This window comes from Zophobas morio, unplaced genomic scaffold (assembly GCF_036711695.1).
Source record: "Zophobas morio isolate AGI-343-1 ecotype UQ-CSIRO unplaced genomic scaffold, CSIRO_AGI_Zmor_V1 ptg000012l, whole genome shotgun sequence".
Taxonomy (NCBI): domain Eukaryota; kingdom Metazoa; phylum Arthropoda; class Insecta; order Coleoptera; family Tenebrionidae; genus Zophobas; species Zophobas morio.
The window spans coordinates 21016835-21037407 of NW_026972117.1; the positions used below are offsets into that span (position 1 = coordinate 21016835).

At 34.7% G+C, this 20573-nt stretch overlaps 1 protein-coding gene across 3 annotated transcripts in view; it reads right to left on the reverse strand.

Moving 5' to 3' along the window:
* LOC135128015 (protein nervous wreck-like) overlaps window positions 1-20573 on the reverse strand; it is an 81964-nt gene continuing 61391 nt past the window's right edge. For all 3 annotated transcript variants that reach the window (XM_064054798.1, XM_064054797.1, XM_064054796.1), the window contains exons 9-14: window positions 14212-14381; window positions 13879-14163; window positions 8022-8336; window positions 7801-7963; window positions 6735-6769; window positions 1-6643 (exon numbers count right to left, since the gene is read on the reverse strand). In XM_064054798.1, coding sequence (XP_063910868.1) covers window positions 6155-6643; window positions 6735-6769; window positions 7801-7963; window positions 8022-8336; window positions 13879-14163; window positions 14212-14381 — 1457 coding nt within the window. In that variant the 3' untranslated portion in view covers window positions 1-6154. The remainder of the gene's footprint in view (window positions 6644-6734; window positions 6770-7800; window positions 7964-8021; window positions 8337-13878; window positions 14164-14211; window positions 14382-20573) is intronic.

A 20573-nucleotide genomic window follows, 5' to 3' on the forward strand; every position in this document is an offset into this window, starting at 1 on the left:
TTTCAGCTACATAAATTCTGTATTTCATAATATTTCAGTTTACATAGAACGGGTTAATGAATTAATCAGATCTGAAACCAAGTCTTACAGATAGTCATATTATCTACAAAGTGAGAGATTGAAGTTTATAATAAGAAGGCACCGCTGAAAGAAGACGGGGAATTCAATACAATCGCGTAAAACAGCCTGAAATATCTCATAATTGTACAAATCTTTTTTAACCTTGTCCGCGGAATTATTCAGTATACAAAAAACCTTGTGGAGCCTCTTCACAGACAACGTTAAAACGCACACAACAAAAGACGGATCTGTGACACAAAAATTGCGATATCAAAACAACCATCGAACAAATAATACTGTCACACTAAATCTGGATGAATTTATTATCGTATAAATACTATTTACAAACTAAACCACTTATTGCTAAACATCTGGAACATTGCAAGGTACATAAAAAACGTTGTAAACCCAATATAAACTATAAGAGAGGAGTTATTTTTTAGGTACAACACTAATGCAGTAATGGTATCGGTACCCGCAGTTTATATTAGTGCATCCTGCCGATTTCTCGTTAACTAGACACCATTCATCCCTCCCTAAATATACAGAAACATCTAAAATGTTTATTAATTAGGCAACAACGCTTGATTTTTTTCACTATACACTTAACACGCACCGAAATACTGGTGCGCTCATTTGACTTAGTCATAGAGTATTTGTTACTTAAATAATCAGTCATTTAATCTTAGTACTAGCAAATCTACCAGCGCCCTATTTAAGGAAACTAGAACTACGCTTGGTGCGACAATATGATGCGAGTACATTATTGCAAAAATACAAAAACAGAATTGACTCGAGTGGAACTTCATTAGCAAAATATCGAATGGCTCCATCTTGGGAGATGGCTATCTTATTATGCAGGTTCGGGACGGTTTTTGGCCCATTGCGGTCATTCTGTGCCACAGGCCTATATCTTGATTAGGTAAAACCGTCCACACGATTAAGTATCAAGCTGATTAGAACAGATTGTCTCGAAGTCTTGACGAAAAGAAACACTGTTGATCGATATTGGAAAACACTTTAGACGTTTCGTGAATTGTGCAGGAATAAATGGAATGTATGGTGAGGCCATTTCGGTTGAAGCTAAAGCTCAAGACATTTTGATATAGTTTTGGCATAAGTACAAAAGTTTAAAGCAAAGAGTTTGAAAGATTAAACCAATCGGCAAATGGGAAGCCAGACAGTCACGATAAAGCTGCAAACAATTTCGTTCCAAATTTTCTTGAAATGTTTTGTCATTTTGTATTTTACAAGATAAATAGTGTGCCGGTTTTACGGAAAGTTGTTATTATGGTGCGTAACTTTCAAACGGAACACCCTGTATATTTGAAAATTATTTTAAATTGTGGCCCACCGGGTTCTATCAAACTGCGATAAAGAATTTTTTAAAAAACAAAAACATCAGTGTGTGTGAAATAAAGATGTAGTCATTAAAACTAACAACAAAAGTAAAAATAAATCATACAACTTTTATTAATTAACAACAGGATGTTTTATTAAAGAAATAATGACAGCTTTATATATTGATGAAGGAAGCTATCAAATGAATGGTTAACGTTTTTTGAACAAATTACGATTGGAACATGCAAAGCAGCAGTTATAGGAAAGTTACATAATTGTGTGGAATTAAATACACGAACAGTTTTGAAATATTTCCTTAATTTAGAATTACCTTTATATAATTTGAAATCCGTCATTTTCTAACATTTTCAAAGTAGCTTTACTAAATTTATAATGTAATATATTTAAGAAATACTTGGCTAATGTTTGCCTACAAAATGTAGAAGTCAATTAGGTGCTTCACTTATCTTAAAATCTTCAATTGTTTTATGTTTAAAATTTATACCTGAAATGACGCGTAATTTGTAAGTTGTGCTTCCTTTCAGAAACATGTATGCATACATATTAGGATAACAACAATGTCTAACATTGGTCAAAATGTTGATATTTTGACATCATAATTATTAATGTTTGACTTATTAAAACCAAAAATTTGTGTTTATTGTCTATGTGGTTCTAAAGATAATATTTTTCAATTTTAATAATTTTCAAATCACTTGAAATGGTTGTAAATGTAATACTTCTTTATAGCAATGGATGCTTAAACAGTTCGCTGAGTATGGGGTGTGCGATTACATTTGTACTTCTTGTTTTTAATTAAATATATTTTGGCACTGTTGCCATTGGTACTCCCATTAAATTACAAGTCCTTTTCAACTTATACAATATAATAAACTGACGGGCAGTGACTTCCTCTACATTGTTTAGGATCAAGAGAAAAATTATTTAGATTTTCTGGAAGGGAAAACACTAGAGTATAGTCTGCCGCCAATGGATAAAGAACGTGATGTATAGTAGTGCAAATCAGTTATAAAGTAAGGTGCACGGAAATTGAGTGCAGTAAAATAAAATAACAAAATTCGAGTTTTATAAGATCAACGTGAAGATTTGGACTTAAAAGCTAGATAGTTGAGGCACGTAGCAAGAATGCCGGTGAGTAAAATCGTCAAAATGGTGTTAGTAAAGGGTAAAGGTTGAGAAAGAAAGGGTTAGTAGAATTGGTTTAAATATAATACGTGCCTATATATTTTTTGTACTGTGATCTTGTAAAACGTGAAAATTACGAGGTAGATAGAGTGGTAACTTTTACTCTTAGAAATACTGAATTAATTAAAAAAAAAAAAAAACAAATGTTGTTTCCATTTCTAGGTACTATCTAGTAGAATATTTACAAAGAAAAATTAAAGTTGAATTGAACTTTGGACATCTTTTGTTACAACTCTTCTAAATTTATAGATACTATTTTTTTTATTAAAAATAAATAATATTTGTAGTTGGATTAATTAGACCGGCAATATGTGCACTAAAAGAACTTGTTTACAGAAATATTTAGTGATTTTTTGGAACGATAACAAAATACCGGCTGTATCCGAAAATATATAAAATATTCGCAAATTCCGCCTAAATTTTTATTGAATTGTTATTTTTGCAAAATGGACACTTTGTACTTAATAATTAAATTCGGATGTTTAGAAGCTTAATCTTAGTAAGAGATATATATCAGGTTAGTACTACAAATATTTGAAGTTTTTTAACCTCTTTCAATGTTTTCGATTGTTTTAATCGTCAAAGATTAATTATTATTCAAGCTTGAATTACATGGCATCAAAGAGAACTTTTTGTGACTTAAGTTGGATCTGAAAAGTTGGTTTATTGGTAAAACAATTCGGGCGTGTTTATGAATCAACAATGTTAGCTATGATAACATATTCACACGTGCCTTGATTAGGTAATATAGATCATGGATGTTATCATAATCTGATACACATTGCATAAAACAACAAACCCAAAAATAGCAAAAATATTGTGAAACATTACGCAAATTTTTCTACCATTGAGGCGCCTTTAGAGCCCTGTTATATATGTGTTTTCATTTATGCGTAATCGTTATCGTTTACACGAAATTCACAAAAAAGGAAATTAATAATTTTGGAAAAACACAAAAAAATTAGAAGAGAGGAAAATTTGTCCTCAACTTCTGGAAAAATTAAGGATGCTTTCAAATGTTTTTACAGTTATAACGAGGTTAGGTGTGTAGTTATGTATAGCTACATTTCATCATGTGTGCCCCTTTTTTGTTATCTGATTGTAACTTCAACTAAGTGTATTTTTAGATTGTGACATTTTAATGTCTGTTTTGTAACTTAGACTCATTTATGAGAATAAATAGGCGCAGCAGCCATTTAGTGCCACATCAAGGTCAAATCTATTTATTTAGTTATTTAAACTTCGTAATTATGTTGGTTCTAGTGTTATTATTAATTTGACAATATTTTCTATTATTACGAAATAGCAATATGCTTAGGCTAGATCAAACATTCAGATGAATAATTTAAAATAAAAAAAAAAAATAGATGGTGTAGGTTAGGTAGCAAAAAATTTTGGCTAGAAGGAGGAGTAGAAACGCCTGTACAATTTAAATTCTACAAAGAGAAACAATGATTTAGGAACAAATAAATCTATTTGTCTTCCCAATAAAGAACATTATATAGTAGATTTTTTGGAAATATTAATTCTAATTTTTAGTGTAACAATATTAATCATCAACTTCTCGCACTTCAAATGACAAACTTTTGATGGCTGTTCTTTTTACAACTTTTAGCTTTCTGAAATGGGTTGCGATGACATATTTAGACGAAAGAATACTTAAAAATAAATTACATTGTGTGATTTAATGGAATTTGAATATTGCTAATTATGAGAAACATTTTTTACGCCGTTTGGTAGAACTTACTTAGGACTAAAATTTAAAATGATTTGAAAAGTTACGTACCATTTTTTAAATACAATATCCTATATATTCCTCAATTCCGCAATATTTAGAGATGACGGTCTGAATTATGCACAAAAAATCAATAAAAAAATTTTAAATGACACCTATACATATTTTATAAATTTTTCGAGGTTTATTTTGATACTAAGTTTGTTGATAAATTTGCAAATATCTGGAAAACTGTCGATAAAAATATCCTCATATCTGACATTTCTTTGCTTTTGTCATAAGTAATCTAAATCTGTAAACATATACAGGGCGTTCGTTTTAAAAAAGTACAACCTTGGTGATTAACGTTTAAGAAGTATTCCTTTAGTTATGTTTGGTAATTCTTTTAGACTGCACCGTTACAGACCGTTGGGACACCCGGTATAATATACAAAATCTTACAAATTCTTGTGATCAAGATATTCTATCACACAATTATTAAAATTCCTTTTATAGATTTTGGAGCTTTTATTTAGTAAGTAGTTTACGTATTGTAGTCAAGATTACATCGAAGTTATTTAATAGCTTGTTTATAAGACAATTTTGTAAGTTTAAAAATTTGTAGGAACAAGTTATATCATATTTCAGGGCCCAGTTTAACCATGCAAAATACCGACCTGATCATTTTGAGACCTAGTTTAACATCTTTATTAAATCTGTAATCGTCATAGGGCACACAATGGTAGTTGGTATTGCTTAGCATTGCTTATTCTTAAATGTAGAATTTTAGTAGGTCATTTTGGATTTTGTACATAGAATAAACTATCATTGTCAATTGTCATTATGTCCCATAGACATGAAAAATTATTTCAGAATGTTAATTTTAATATCTTCCAAAGAAAAATGAATCGAGGTAAAAGTTACATACCTTCAGAATTTTAGAGAGTCTATGTAACGTAAAGGTTTGCAGCTTTGTAATAATCATCCAGTCTAGCCAATCCGGAGTTAAAAAGTAGGCAACCGTACATATCTTGGAAATAAGGATGCAATTATTTATTTCATTGAACATCGTAACCGTGACCCTAACAAAAAATTTGTAAGCAGGATTTTTGTAGATCATATAAATATCTACAATTTTTATTAATAACTCTTCAGTACAATATTAATAATAGAAAAGTTATGACTAGAAAAATGAAACACCACTAAAATCCGCCCTTTCAAACTGGTTTGTAACACAAGTTTGTAATCAAATAGTAAATTCGTCTTCTTTTTTAGAATTCAAATTACCTGAGTTATCTCAACTTGAAAATTTTCGTCCCTAGTTTTTTAGGTTATCAATAAAAGTCGTAGATAATGCTATCATCTACAAAAATGCTTGTTACAGTTCTTTTGTCACAAGTAAATGTTACAGAGATAAACCAAAAAAATTACTGCACCCCATTTGAATATCGAGTCCCCACAAATCAATTTTACACTGCCTACTCAAAGTTCACGGTTTCGTGCGGGATTGACTGTACTACAATCGCTAATGGCAGTCCAACAATTTTGCCGATTGACCTAAAAGATTGACATATATATACACTTTAAACCACCTTTAACTCATCCCCATACATTCCCTTGACCCCTTCTAAGAAAAAAATCTCATTTTCTCATTTCAACAATAGTAACCAATTCAACCGGTAAACTAGCACCTATTTAGTCTAAAGTGAAAATATCAATATACTCTAACAAATAACAAATTAGGTACAAATATACGCGCGATTCAACAACACACAACAGTCCAGCGTCGTCCGTCACGGATGCGTATAACTAGAAGCGTACGAAGATCTACGTCTAGGCGTTGGACTCCTTCAGGTCTTGCAGCCTCGCCAGCTGGTGGGGCTCCAGCTCGTCGGGTATGCTCGCCCTGCCGCCAACCACCTGCTTGGGCTCGGCGTCTGGGGGCGGCGGCGGCGCCACGTGGCTCACCGAGTTCTCGGCCGTGCTGGGGCCGGTCGTCTCCCCGTCGCTGCCCGTGCTGCTGCTGACCACGAAGGGCGTCGAGTCGCCGCCCTGGCCGTCCGCGTCGTCGGGGTCGTCCGCGGGTGCCGGCGGCGGCGGTGGTGGCGGCACCGAGGGCTCCTCGGCCGCCTCTTCCTCGTCCTCTTCGGGGATGGTCGTGTCGATCTCTTCGTCGCGGTGGTTCACGGGCGGCTCTTCGGGCGGAGGGAATGGGTGTTCCGGTTCTTCCATCATTGGTGTTGCTGCTGTTATCACGATCTGGGCCACGCCGAGGCTAAAGTCGTCTGACTTGGGAGCGGGGGGAGCGCCTGATTGGTCATCCTGCGCGAAAAAAGGGTGATGAGTGTGATTTGGTGGTGGAGGGTTACAGGGATAGGACTGATAGAGATAGAAACAAGGGCCGAAGACATACCTCGTCAACGACTTCGACGCTTGGGACATCGATCGCTGCATGGAAATGTATGAGACAGAATGAGTTCACTACGCATAATAGAAACTGGGAGGTGGTATAGGCGTTTGGGGTATTTAAAAAGAATGTCAATGTTGGGAGGAATAGCCCGTTATGTACACGGGGGAAAACACCCGTATAATTTTAACGTACCTTTGTATTTATAACTTCCGGTATCCATATTTTGGACAAAAATACACCAACGGAATTTTTTTCTGTATTATCTATTTCTGTTTCAAACAAGTATTGTGTTTGCTTCTGTTGGTGGTATCACACAGTTTAATCAGTTGAAGTGAATAGCAATGGAACAAATGAAGAGGATTTGAATTATTTCAAACTAAATTTCACTCTAAATCAATATAGCTGGATGTTAAACCTTATTGCTAAGTAACATAAGGGCCAGTTGTTGTGTGTATTCACAAGAAAAACTGAAATGCTCCATTGTTGCTTTGGGTTTGGTATATTTCCTTAAAAATTATTCTCGCCTTAAATTATAGACTAGTTTTGAAACTTTATAAATTTCGAGCAATTTTTTCTCTAAGAAAATGTATTGTAAGAGTACTACACGACTGAAAAAAATCTCTACTCTATCAGATCAATGGTGTTATAGAAAAAAGTTAGAGCCCATAACAGAAGAGTTTGAAAATGTCACAACTTCAGACTTCTATGGGCTGCGGATCGAAAGTGAAGCATAAAAAAATATCAATGACGACGGTTTTTCAGATTGGTTACCTAAAAGATCGTCAATTTTTTTCGTCAAAATTAAAAATCATGCGCCGCACTCTTGTATTCAAATTTGATGTTTTCATATGGAACGACCCTATAACCAGTTACTAAATATACAGGACATTTAATGAAAGTGGTCCAAGTTATGGACTAGAGAGATAAATTTCTATTAAAAATAATTTTAATTTTGCTAACTTTGAACCAAAGAATGTAGGTAGAGTTCCCTTACAATTTGTTTTGACTTAATTTTTAAAAGCGTGTCAGGGTAAGTTCTGATGATAGCAGTGCACTCTAGCGTACTCACTTGGAACTTCCTCCTCAAATTGACTCCCGTATTGTTGGTGTTGGACCCGGGATAGCACCATAGAAAAGCCTCCCTCTCCCGGTGGCACATCGGTTTGTGTCTTAGGTACAGGTGGTGGCTGTTGCGGTTGTTCCACCGAGGGCGTAGGTTGGGTGATTATCACCTATGTCCCCAACACCAGGAGATATTTAACTATGAGTAAAACTAAAATCAACGCTTACTTGTGCCCCCATTAAAAAATCTGGAACCTCCGGTGGTGTAAAAACTGGGGGTGCGGACTGAGGCGGTGTTTCGTCCCACTGGTTCGTCAATGGTTCCCCATACTCGTCGCACTCCTCTACTACTAAGGAAGGGAAATTGCCGACCCGACCTTCCAGTTCTCCTTTCCACCAGCCGTCGTCGACGCTGTGGGCGCATTTGCTTAGTACTTTGATGATCTGGCCTTCTTCGAAGGTTAGTTCTTCGTCGCCTTCACCGTCGTAGTCGTACAGAGCGCAGCAGTACATTGCTGGGGGCGATTCGGGTACTTTTGGTTGCTAAAATGTAATTTTAAATGAGAGAAATTAGAAAAATAGTCTGAATCTAATGACGTCACATAAATATATTTTATACGCATGGAGTTATGTTCAGGTTCGTGTTTTTAATTTATATTAAAAGGTTAATAGCAACAGAAATAGCACAGATAATTAAATGATAACACAATTATTATTATAAATTGTTTAAATATAATTAATTTAAACGCATAAATGTGAATGTTTGACAATCTACCTCATTCCGATGTCATTAATAATACAACGTTTTGTTGTTAATCACTAACTGTATCTAATATAAACAATTTGAGTTATGCTCGATTGCCCGATAATATGTGTCAACAAACAAGTGTTTTAAATTTGGTTTAATAGTAAATATTTCATTCATTGTGGAAATATCGACACTACTTGTTTAATAATATACAGGATGTTTCATGTCAGATGATCGACGATTATAAATTTTTATCAATCTATTGTTGTAGGAAATAGATTTTAGGGTGGTAGTTCAAGAGATTCTGAATACAATTACCAACTTTAGATATATTTGTTAGTAGTAACAAATACGTAGGGATTCACTGAACTGAAACTAGTAAATGCGACATTAAACAATCATTAATTTTGAAAAGAAAATTTCTTTCAATTTATCACTGTGTACTGTAAATATTACAGCTACTTGTATAGTTGTAGTAATGTTTTAGACAAAATCTTCAACGTGTACAGAATTCTTTAATTTTTTTAATAATTTCACAATAGAATTTCAGAAAAAATTATTGTATGGAATTTTGATTCAAACCCAGGACTTCCATTCTAAACGGAAAACTATTAATCTGTCACTGAAGACCTAAATCTTGTCTAAATCCTTTATCATTTCCGAGCAACGAAGAGGTTACTGTGAATAATGTTTAAATTGAATTATTATTTATATCCTATTTAATTTAAAATTATTATTAATAGGTTTGCCATGCAAATTTGTATATATGTAACGAACCACAATTCTAGAGTGTGTATACTCTTTCGCTTCCTCCCCTCTAACAATTAGTCCTCGAAAGTTATTTTAATTTGATTTAAAAGCAAGTGTTTCAGTAATACGAAAAATTATACATACAGGGTTTTGACATGATTTAAAAATGGTAGAAAATAATGTTCACTTATGAAAATCCTGTATTTTTAAGTACCGGGTGATTATTAATGACTGAAGTAAATTTTTGGGTTGGTGATTCTGAATTATTGGCAGCAATGTTGGCATCTCGGTACACAGTTGTCAATTTTGACATGAGCGGGCCTAAAAACTAATAAAGAGATGGCAGCCACTGATTTGTTGCCCTAAATTTCATTCATTTCATTCACAATCAGGTGTGCTATCATCAATTTTTAAATATGTTGCCAACCTAACAAAAAATCACATACATAAAATTGGATAAATGAAAAATTTTAAAATCCAATAGTTCAGTGGTTCAATTGTAGAATTTTTAAACAACCTTTTCAGAAATGAAATTTTTCAGTATATATACCCCACTTACACCAATTTCGACCCATTTTGGAGCATTTTCGAAATTTAACTAAATACATTTTCTCGTAGATTTTGCGCCACAGAAGTCACTTATTCGAATACGCAAACAGTTTTTCAGAATCATCCAATGAAATTTTACAAATTTAGAAATCCCAGAAAGTTCAAATTTCATAATGAATATTTCCAAAATAGTGCTCAGTGACCAAAAACAGGCTATATTATTTTTAGAATCAGCACGGCGGGAACTATATCCCTGAATTTTCTGAAAATTTTTAAGCAACTCTTTCAAAAGTCATATCTTAACAAGTACTAGCCCCGCCCACCCACCCTCTATTTTCTTGGAGCGTATGTCCTTTGCCAAATCCAGTCTGATCTTATCACATACTAGCCCCGCCCACCCACCCTCTATTTTCTTAGGGTCTATGTCATTTGCCAAAATCAGTCTGATCTTATCACATAGTAGTACTTTCTAAGATAAGACTGATTTTGGCAAATGACATATCCTCTAAGAAAATAGAGGGTAGGTGGACGGGGCTAGTATTCGATAAGACTAAACTGATCTTCGCACTTTTGACATTTTCGACTATTTTTCAACTATTTCCGAAAATTAGCAAGAAAATTGAGAACATTTTTTCGTAATTTCTAAAAATGTTTTGTCTGAAATAGTTAAAGGACGATCTGACCCAATGGAAAATAGTTCGCCTATAGATAATTTTACGCAGATTACGAATCTAAAATATTTTTGACAATTTGTCTTCAAATAATTGAGAAATGCGAAGAGAGGACTCCAAAAATCCCCAAAATTTCCAAAAAATTTGAAACCGTTCCTAATGGCTTTATTTGAGAGGAAAACATTGCGTTTCTAGTTTCATAGAGTATTAGTTGAAGATTTATCTTATAAAATACTAGCCCCGCCCACCCACCCTCTATTTTCTTAAAGAGTACGTCATTTGCCAAAAATTGTCTATTTTACCAAGTACTAACCCCGCCCACCCGCCCTCTTTCCTTGTAGGATATGTCATTTGCCCAAATCAGACTTATCTTAGCAAGTACTATATTATATATTGAAGTGGCAAAATAAATTATTAAAGAATAATTAAATAATACTTGCTAAGATAATACTGATTTTGCAAATCGCATACCTTCCAAGAAAATAGAGGGCGGGCGGGCGGGGCTAGTACTTGCTAAGATAAGACTGATTTTGACAAATGACATACTTTCCAAGAAAATAGAGGGCGGGTGGGCGGGGTTAGTACTTTCTAAGATAAGATTAATTTTGGCAAATAACATCCTCTAAGAAAATAGTGGGCGGGTGGGCGGGGCTAGTACTTTCTAACAAACGACTAATTTTGGCAAATAACATCCTCTAAGGAAATAGAGGGTGGGTGGGCGGGGCTAGTATTTGATAAGATTAATCTGATCTTCGCACTTTTGATAATTTCGAATATTTTTCAACTATTTCCGAAAATTAGCGAGAAAATTGAGAACATTTTTTCGTAATTTCCAAATTTTTTTTGTCTGAAACAGTTAAAAGACGATCTGACCAAATGGAAAATAGTTCGCTTATAGATAATTTTACGCAGATTACGAATCTAAAATATTTTTGACGATTTTTCTTCAAATAACTGAGAAATGCGAAGAAAAGACTCCAAAAATCCCCAAAATTTCCAAAAAATTTTAAACCGCTCCAAATGGCTTTTTTTGAGAGGAAATCATTGCGTTTCTAGTTTCATAGAATATTAGTTGAAAATTTATCTTATAAAATACTAGTCCCGCCCACCTACCCTCTATTTTCTTAAAGAGTACGTCATTTGCCACAAATTGTCTTATTTTACCAAGTACTAACCCCGCCCACCCGCCCTCTCTTTCCTTGTAGGATATGTCATTTGCCAAAATCACTCTTATCTTAGCAAGTACTACATTATATACTGAAGTGGCAAAATAATTTATTAAAGAATAATTAAATAGTACTTGATAAAATAATACTGATTTTGGCAAATCGCATACCTTCCAAGAAAATAGAGGGCGGGTGGGCGGGGCTAGTACTTGCTAAGATAAGACTGATTTTGGCAAATGACATACTTTCCAAGAAAACAGAGGGCGGGTGGGCGGGGCTAGTACTTTCTAACAAAAGACTAATTTTGGCAAATAACATCCTCTAAGGCTAAGGAAATAGAGGGTGGGTGGGCGGGGCTAGTATTTGATAAGATTAAACTGATCTTCGCACTTTTGACATTTTCCACTATTCTTCAACTATTTCCGAAAGCTAGCGAGAATTAAAACAGTTTAATCGATTCAAATTTTGTAATAAAATACTTTAACTTTCTACACTTCCTGTAGAACGCATGAAAAAATGACATTTGGTATCAATGTTCGTGATGTCATTTTGGAATTTAACAGTGCAATTTGGTCTATCTGTCAAATTTGGAAAGCTGAATTATAGTTAATGGCTAACTGAAAAAATGTGTTTAAATGAAATAATGCAGTTCTTCAGGTACAATATTTATCTTCTAACAATCGTGTATTAATATTAACATCGTGTAAAGTTAGTGTTAACTCAAGAAGAAAACTTTAATTATTTCGATAGTTACTTCGACCTGTTTGGCAGTATTCTGCTTCATTTATTTCACTCATATGAATACGGAATGTAGTGCCTCTAACTTTAACATAACATTTCAGATGTTGAACCGTCATTAGTGCTTCAGCCAGTAAATATTTTAAAAAGGTAAATAATGAAAACGGAAAAAACTCTTTAACAAATGAGTGAGTGATCTTGTAGACTGTGTTCTGCAAAACTCTTGCATTATATATTTAATGTAATATTTAAAACCAGGATATTTCCGGACGCTCGAAAGAAGGCATCGATTTGTTCGACTTTCAAGAAAGGCAATTCGCGTGAAATTGCAAATGACAGGAAAACTAAACAATATGTAATTCCCCATGTACATAAACAATATGTTTTTAAGGTCATCAACAACATACAGTTTTGAAATGTTACTAGACCAACTGCTGACATTTATAAGAATCCAATCTAGTTCTTCTACTGTTACTTTTATTTTATTATAATAGCGAACGTTCATATCGAAAAGTTTTATTCGCCGATGATTTCAAACTAGTCCAAGTTGTAAATTCTTTTATGACTGTGACATTTTTCAAAATAACCTAAGAACTATCGGCAAGTGGCTAAAAAATCTGCTTTTTGTTAACCTTGCTAAAAAAGTTTTGTAGAAAGTTTTCCCATGTATGATCACTCCGAATCTCTTCAAAGGTCATTTTAAAATTTTTTCCCATTTTGTTTTGTGTCCCTTAAGCGAGAAGAATTATTATTACACTAAGATTCTGCTCAATTCAACTAATAATAATAATACTGATTATAATTACGCGCCTTACGAACGTTATGAGAAAATGATTTGGTGTCCTAAACTTCATTTTAACAATCAGGTATGTCATCATAAAATTTTAAATATGTTGCCAACACCTGACTAAAAAATCACAGTTATTAATAATTTTTTTGTCAGATTGGAAACCTATTTAAAATTGTGTGATACCATATCTCATTGTCAAAGTGATATTTATGACGGTTGCCATCATTTCAACCAATCAGCACGTTTATCAGCCGTCCTTATGTCAAAACTGACAACTTTGAACTGACGTACTAGCATGGATGCCAACACAAAAATTTGCTTCTATCATTAATAGTTTGTGCAAATTTCGGTCGTGTCGCTTAGTACCTTTTTGGTTAACATATTATTATTTGATACCAATTGAGCTAAACTGTTTTAATGTAGTGTTTTATTAGACAACGAAAAATCGTATTGGGGATTTATTACGAGTTTAGAATCTGATACTCAATCATGCGACGTCTAGGACACCTGTACTGATCCGTTTAAATCAGAAAAAAATATTATGACATCTCAATAAACATTTCACAATAAAAACGTTTATCGAAAATCTAGCAACACAGTCATACTCAAATCGGAAGAAAATAATTCAATTTAACGAGACACGAAATGGTGGATGCGCCGGGCGAGCACTCACCAAGGATATCACAGACACCTGCTCTGGCGACTGGTTTGTCTCCGAGGTTGTCACTTGCACATCCTCTTCGTTGTCTACGGTGTAATCGACCGAAGAGAAAGAAATTTGATTGACTAATCCTGGCGTCGACGCTGTCTGTTCTCTCTCCACGTCTAGGTAATTATGGGGTACGTATCCTTCTTCGCCCTTGTAATTCCTTGCTCTCAACCACCCGTCGCCGTCACCTTCACCTACCACTTCTAACTGTTCGTTTTCTACAATTGTCAGTTCGTCTGGATTTTGTGCCTGCATAAAAATCTTAGTCGTAAACAGATCACACACGTGTAAACCTACCGTATATGAGTAGAGAGCTGTACATTTGAGAAGAGGTACGGAAGGAGTAGATTCTTGGCGCATGATGGGTTCTGGTTCTGAGGAGTCTTCGGTCCCCCAGTCTACTTGAGTCGGATCGTCCCAGCCGGCGGTCAGTTGTTCGATTCGTTGGCGTTCTTGTTCAAGCATGGCTAACAAATCATATTACGTGATAACAACAAGTAAAAATTATGCAAATGGGGAAAAAGAAATAAAAGCTGGAGATTTTAACGATGCAAAACGTGAATTTAGTTGGTAGCTAATACCAGGCGAATGGTCCCAGTGGGGCAGTCGAGATAATAAAGATTACGCGCTCTGTTGAGTACGGAGTTGCAAAGTGTTTATGTGAGTTTAATTAGCTGATATTACAAGAATTAGCTGTTAAAACATACAGAATACTCAAGCAAGTTTTTCCAGCCGCTTTGTTAACAAAGCACACAATTCTTTGGGCCATAAAATTTTCAGTAGCTGCCGCAAGCGGAAAATGCAAGCTTATACAATTCGAGACGAAAATATATTTTGATATTCAATGTGATGATTAAGCAACGCAACAGTTGTAATGAAAACATTATGCGCAAAGATAATGGTACCACCTAATTTACTTAATGAAGTTTGTATTAATTAGACTACCTAAAATTGGTTGTCTTTGCTTAATTACGCGATCTAATTAAAAGCCATAAATTATTTACATTGAGACACATTAACCAAAGAATATCAAAATTATTCGAGCAAAAACGCCTAATATGATTTTTAAAATTTGACATACGAGATGACCTTGGAAAGAAAATATGTGAAAGACTTAGGGAGCAGTTTAATTACTTTTTTGTAATAATATATGTAATATACAACGTGTTAACAAGTAATATTTGAGTTGGCAATAGAATTAACCAATTCTGATAGAATTTTCTTGGTGTGCTATTGCCAAACCTGATTGCACTTTTAAGTGTTTAAAAAAGCTCGGTTATCATATTTTGATAATATTAATCAATAATAAATTTTGACTTCACTACCAACCATGTCAGTTTTGACAATAGGAAGTAAAGTGGAGTGACAAGTCTAACAATTTCAAGCAAAAATCATTGATACCAACTGAAACAGTACTTGTTGATCATGCTGTGTAAATTATTTATCAAATTTTTCCAATCTTTTATTTCCAGAGCACCCCTTTATGTCCAGATTAAAAAATAATACGGTAAAAGTTGCTGTTAATCAAATTAGACAATTTTGTGTCTCCATTACAATTTTTGAGTGGATCACTATACATTTTAATTTTCTCTCAGAATTAACCGATCCTCACGTTAAAGCTATATATTTAATTATCTTTTTTATTCGTTATTATGAGTGGTAGAAAACGAAAAAGTCCAGGCTAGATTTAACAATTTTTATAAAACACCTGGCAAAAAGTTAATAAAAAATACAATAAAAATAAAAATACAACGAGAGTTTTTGTAATTCACAGTAAAATACGATTTTATGAGTAATATAAAAATGTATTCAGCGGAAAATGAAGGTTATAAATTATTGCATAAAGTGGGTTTTTTCTTTTATCATTATTTGTACACATATTTATATTTCGAATGTTTATATTAGTACAAAATATTGTCAATATTGTTCATTATTGGTTCAAAAATCAAAATGCAGCCAACTTTATTAGAAATTATTTAATAATAATATATGTTTGTGATTATTTAGAATTGGTTCGAAGGACCAAAAGTGAACATTGCGACCGTTTTACTTGGGATTTATTCCAGAACTCTTACTACATAATTGTGTGTACCGGTACCGACTAAATGGGGTGGGTGGGACACACCCCCACCTCTCACAACCCCAGGTACCTGCTCAAGATGATTGGATATAGAATTTCCAACATGGCGGCCCCGTTGAAGGTTTAACTTCAAAACAATTGGAGGGGGGCATCTGAATAGTGATACATGCTATTATAAATTCATAAAAACATAAAAAGTATATATATAATAATCATCACAAGAATCTAATTCGCGAAGCACAGCCGGCAACACAAAAATCGTCATTCGCTAGGGATAATGCGCACCTTTGTCACCACGCGTTTCACCACTCCCGTAATAGTTTTTTTGGATACAACCCGCACAATTCCGTCGTGACCTGGGTGAACTTCGGCGACTCGTCCTAACCTCCACCGTAGCGGGGGCAGTCCATCCTCCACTAGAACTACCAAAGTTCCGACGTCACCCTTGGGACGGAATTGAAGTTGGGCCAAGTACTCCTTGGTCCATCTGCTCCGAAAATGTTGCTGCAATTGCTGTACGCGTTGCCATCGAGATAAACGATTTACAGGGATCTCCTTTAGGTCCCGTTCCACTGGCGTTGTTAACGGCTCGCCGATCAAAAAATGTCCCGGTGTCAGAGCTTCGAGGTCATTTGGATCTTGGGATAAAGGTGTCAGGGGACGGGAGTTTAGACAAGCTTCGATGCGGGTTAATAACGTATAAAACTCCTCGTAAGTTAACGATGCATTATCGATCACCCTGTGCAAGTGATGTTTCACGCTTCGTACGACACGCCCCCACAATCCCCCAAAATCAGCCAACCTACTGGGTATGAAATGACATTTCGTACCTACGGATGGGAAGTACTGCAATATTTTATTTTGAACCTTTCGCGGGATTTCGAAATTGGACAATTTCTGAAGGGTTTTAATAAATTTGATAAAAGTTTCGCGAATTTCAACTGGTATAGGTTCATCCGAATTCGATTTATGCGACCAAAGGTTTTGCAAGAGAATTTTTGCCTTAACGATAACTGGATTTATTAGACCAAGAGGGTCAAAGATTTTTGCGATCGTAGATAACATGTAGCGTTTTGTAACAGCTAGAGGACAGTTAATTGGCGGGAGATTTATTTGGTACTTAAGTAGGTCACCAACGCAACTCCAATAAAAACCTAAAACCTTTACATAATCTGTTTGTTCAAATACAGTACGATGGGGTAGGCAATAACTATTTGGGAATTCCAAAGTATTAAAAGGAACGAGCTCTGTGTAGTTTAAGCCGCGATATTCTAGCATAAACTTTTTGTCGCCGGATTTTAGTTTATGGTCCTTATCCGGTCTATTCTCTAAATTCAAGAATTGCTTTACAGCCCTTGGGCGTGACTCACCCAAGTGAAGGTCTTTAACAGGTAATTTTACCACGAATTGTTCTGACGACATCCTAGTTGTATTTTCTACGGAATGTTTTTCACATTCTAAGTGATTGGTCTTATATTCGTCCTGATGAAATACGTAATTAAAAATGGGTTTACAATTTACCAAGTTACACGATACGCTTGGAGCGGGAATGGTTGTAATTAATTCGCCCGACAAAATGTGACCTAGTTTTGTATTTTGTAAATATGGTAGATTTTTACCTAATAAAATAGGTCCGTCTAATAATAATTTCCAGAATAATTGGGCTCCAACTAACAAATCGACATTTTGGGAAATATTATAATTAGGATCTGCTAATGTTACATTTGGTGGCAAATTAATTATTTCTTTTGGAAATGTTACGCTAGGAATCGGCAGAGTAATTTTGGAAAGAACAACACAATCGAAATTTGTTGCAAATTCGCTGACGCGCGATTTTATAGTTACGTTCACATTTCCTTGTGTTCGATTATTGCAGGTACTGATACCAGAAATAAATTTGGTTCCAGTTGTTGGTGTGAGACCCAATTTATTACATAAACCCTTAGTGATTACATGTGCTTGGGAGCCGCCGTCCAAAAGCACTCTACATGTTTGAAAATCTCCTCTTTTATCTAAAATAAAAACTGTTGCGGTTGATAAAAGGACTTGGTTACAGGTTTGCCTTTGTAAAGTGTTAGCGGATGGTACAAATTCATTGCTATGTAGCAATGTGTGGTGTCTTTGATTACATTCCTTACATGAAAATGTTGATTTACAATCTTCAGTTTTGTGATTATTTCTTAGGCAGTTTGCACAAAGTTTTAAATTTTGAGATACAATGTTTCTGTCTAGAACGGATTTGCTTAGAAATTCATTGCATTGATAAAGAGCGTGTGAATTTTTGCACAAAAGGCAATTAAATTTGGAAACTACGTTAGAATTATTAAACCTTTTTTGAATAAAGTTTTGCGGTCTTATATTTAATTGTTTAGGACTAGAAATTATTGATTTGGACTTATTGGATGGTAAATTATTGGTTTTTAACTTATCCATCGCTTCCAATATTTCACACCTTTTTTCTAGAAATTCGGAAAATTGCAGGAAAGTAGGTACTGCCTTGTCTAGTGTTGACTGCCATTCCTTTTTAGAGCCATAATCTAATTTTTCGAATACAATTTCGACTAAAATTGCGTCCCACTGATCGACCGGTAAATTTAACACCTTTAAGGCCGCGACATTATTGGAAACTGTGTCGATAATTTCCCGTAATTCCTTGTGCGATGATTTTAACAAGCTGGGTATGTTTAAAATGTTTATGATATGTTCCTGAACAATTAATCTTCTATTTTCAAACCTTTTTTGAAGAGTTTCAATTGCCTTGCTGTAGTTTTCGTTGCGGACCGCCAATGATTCGATGGACCGCAACGCCTCATCTTTTAAACAACTACGCAAGTAGTGGAATTTGCGGATATTTGATATGTTCCCGTCATTGTGTACTAATGATTTAAATAGATCAAAAAACGAGAACCATTCGCTATGTTTGCCATCAAAGGTAGGCAGTGGTAAAGGTTTCAAAATTACGCTATGTTCATTGGCTTCGAGTTTATTACCATCATTATGTATGTTAATAGTTGTAGAGTTAGGGGTTAGCGACGGGTTCGACGTCGCCGGACTGTTCTTAATAATTATGCCTTTTATTTTACCTAAAGTTTTATAGTATTGGTTTTCAACCGAGGTACGTTCCTTATCATTTTCTGATTCCCAATACGATTCATTATGTTCCGCGTCTATTATCTGAAGTGACTCTATTTGATTTTGAATATTATTGTACTCCTTTAACCTTTCTGTCAAATCTAACAACCTTGCATCTAATTCCGGTACGCTATCGTCGTCTTTTACATTATTTTGTATACGCGTTATTGCAGCCTTTATTATTTTACGCTGATTTTTTAACTTCGTAAGTTCGGTCATTTCGGAAGAGTACGGACGCGCAACGACAAAGGTAAAACTTAAGCACAGGGCGATTGATACGTATAAGAATTTAGAACCGTATGATTTAGAAGGATAGAAAAAGGAAAGATCTGACCTTTTGATGATTTGATCTGCTGCAACCTCTCGATGATGATCCGCTTCTGGGATAAAATCAGCCGACCTTTTAATGATTTGATCTGCTACAAACTTTCGATTGTGATCCGCTTCTGGGATAAAATCAGCCGACCTTTTGATGATTTGATCTGCTGCAACCTCTCGATGATAATCCGCTTCTGGGATGTTGGCTGCTGCAATCTCTTGATGATGATCCGCTTCTGGGATGTTGGGCGTGTGTCTTGATTTATGATTTCGTGGAGTTCTGGATACGCTTTGAATATCGATTTGCCGCACTTATTCACTTATTTGTTATACCGCTATTCGGGCACTGGTTCGGATATTCGGCTCGAATTGACCAAAAATGTTTTTGATTATTAGGAATTGGTTCGAAGGACCAAAAGTGAACACTGCGACCGTTGTACTTGGGATTTATTCCAGAACTCTTACTACATAATTGTGTGTACCGGTACCGACTAAATGGGGTGGGTGGGACACACCCCCACCTCTCACAACCCCAGGTACCTGCTCAAGATGATTGGATATAGAATTTCCAACAATATATGTGTTGAAAAAAAAGTAATTAGAAATAAATATATAATATTCGAGAAAAATCATTAAAAAATGCCTTTGTTTTAAATACGTCACACAAACAAAATGTCGTTTTAAAAGGACAGATTAAAACAGGTGAAAAATTATCCACTGTTGTCAGATTCATTCCGAATAAATTTTTTATTTTTTGTTTATTGTAAAATGAAGAAAACGGTGATACTTCCACAGTTATTTTGAATAACGAAAGTCCGATAGATTTTATAAGCGCCATAATTTTTTAAATTATTTTTTCCTTGCTCAGTAAACATTCTTTAAGTATAGTATTACTGTACTCTTTTTGATCACCCTGTATATAGAGAATGAGTAGTGCGATTTTTACGGGATGCACTGTGTAGGGAGAAGGCGAAGCTGGAGGGCTATAAATATTCGCCTGTTGCTAAGCTTTGCAATACCAATTTCAATTTTTTGAATTTTTTCAGCAATGTAAGGGTTCACAAAACAAATCACAATAACGTTATTTTTAAGATTTGTGTTGCAATTTTTTATGGAGAGATAAACAGAG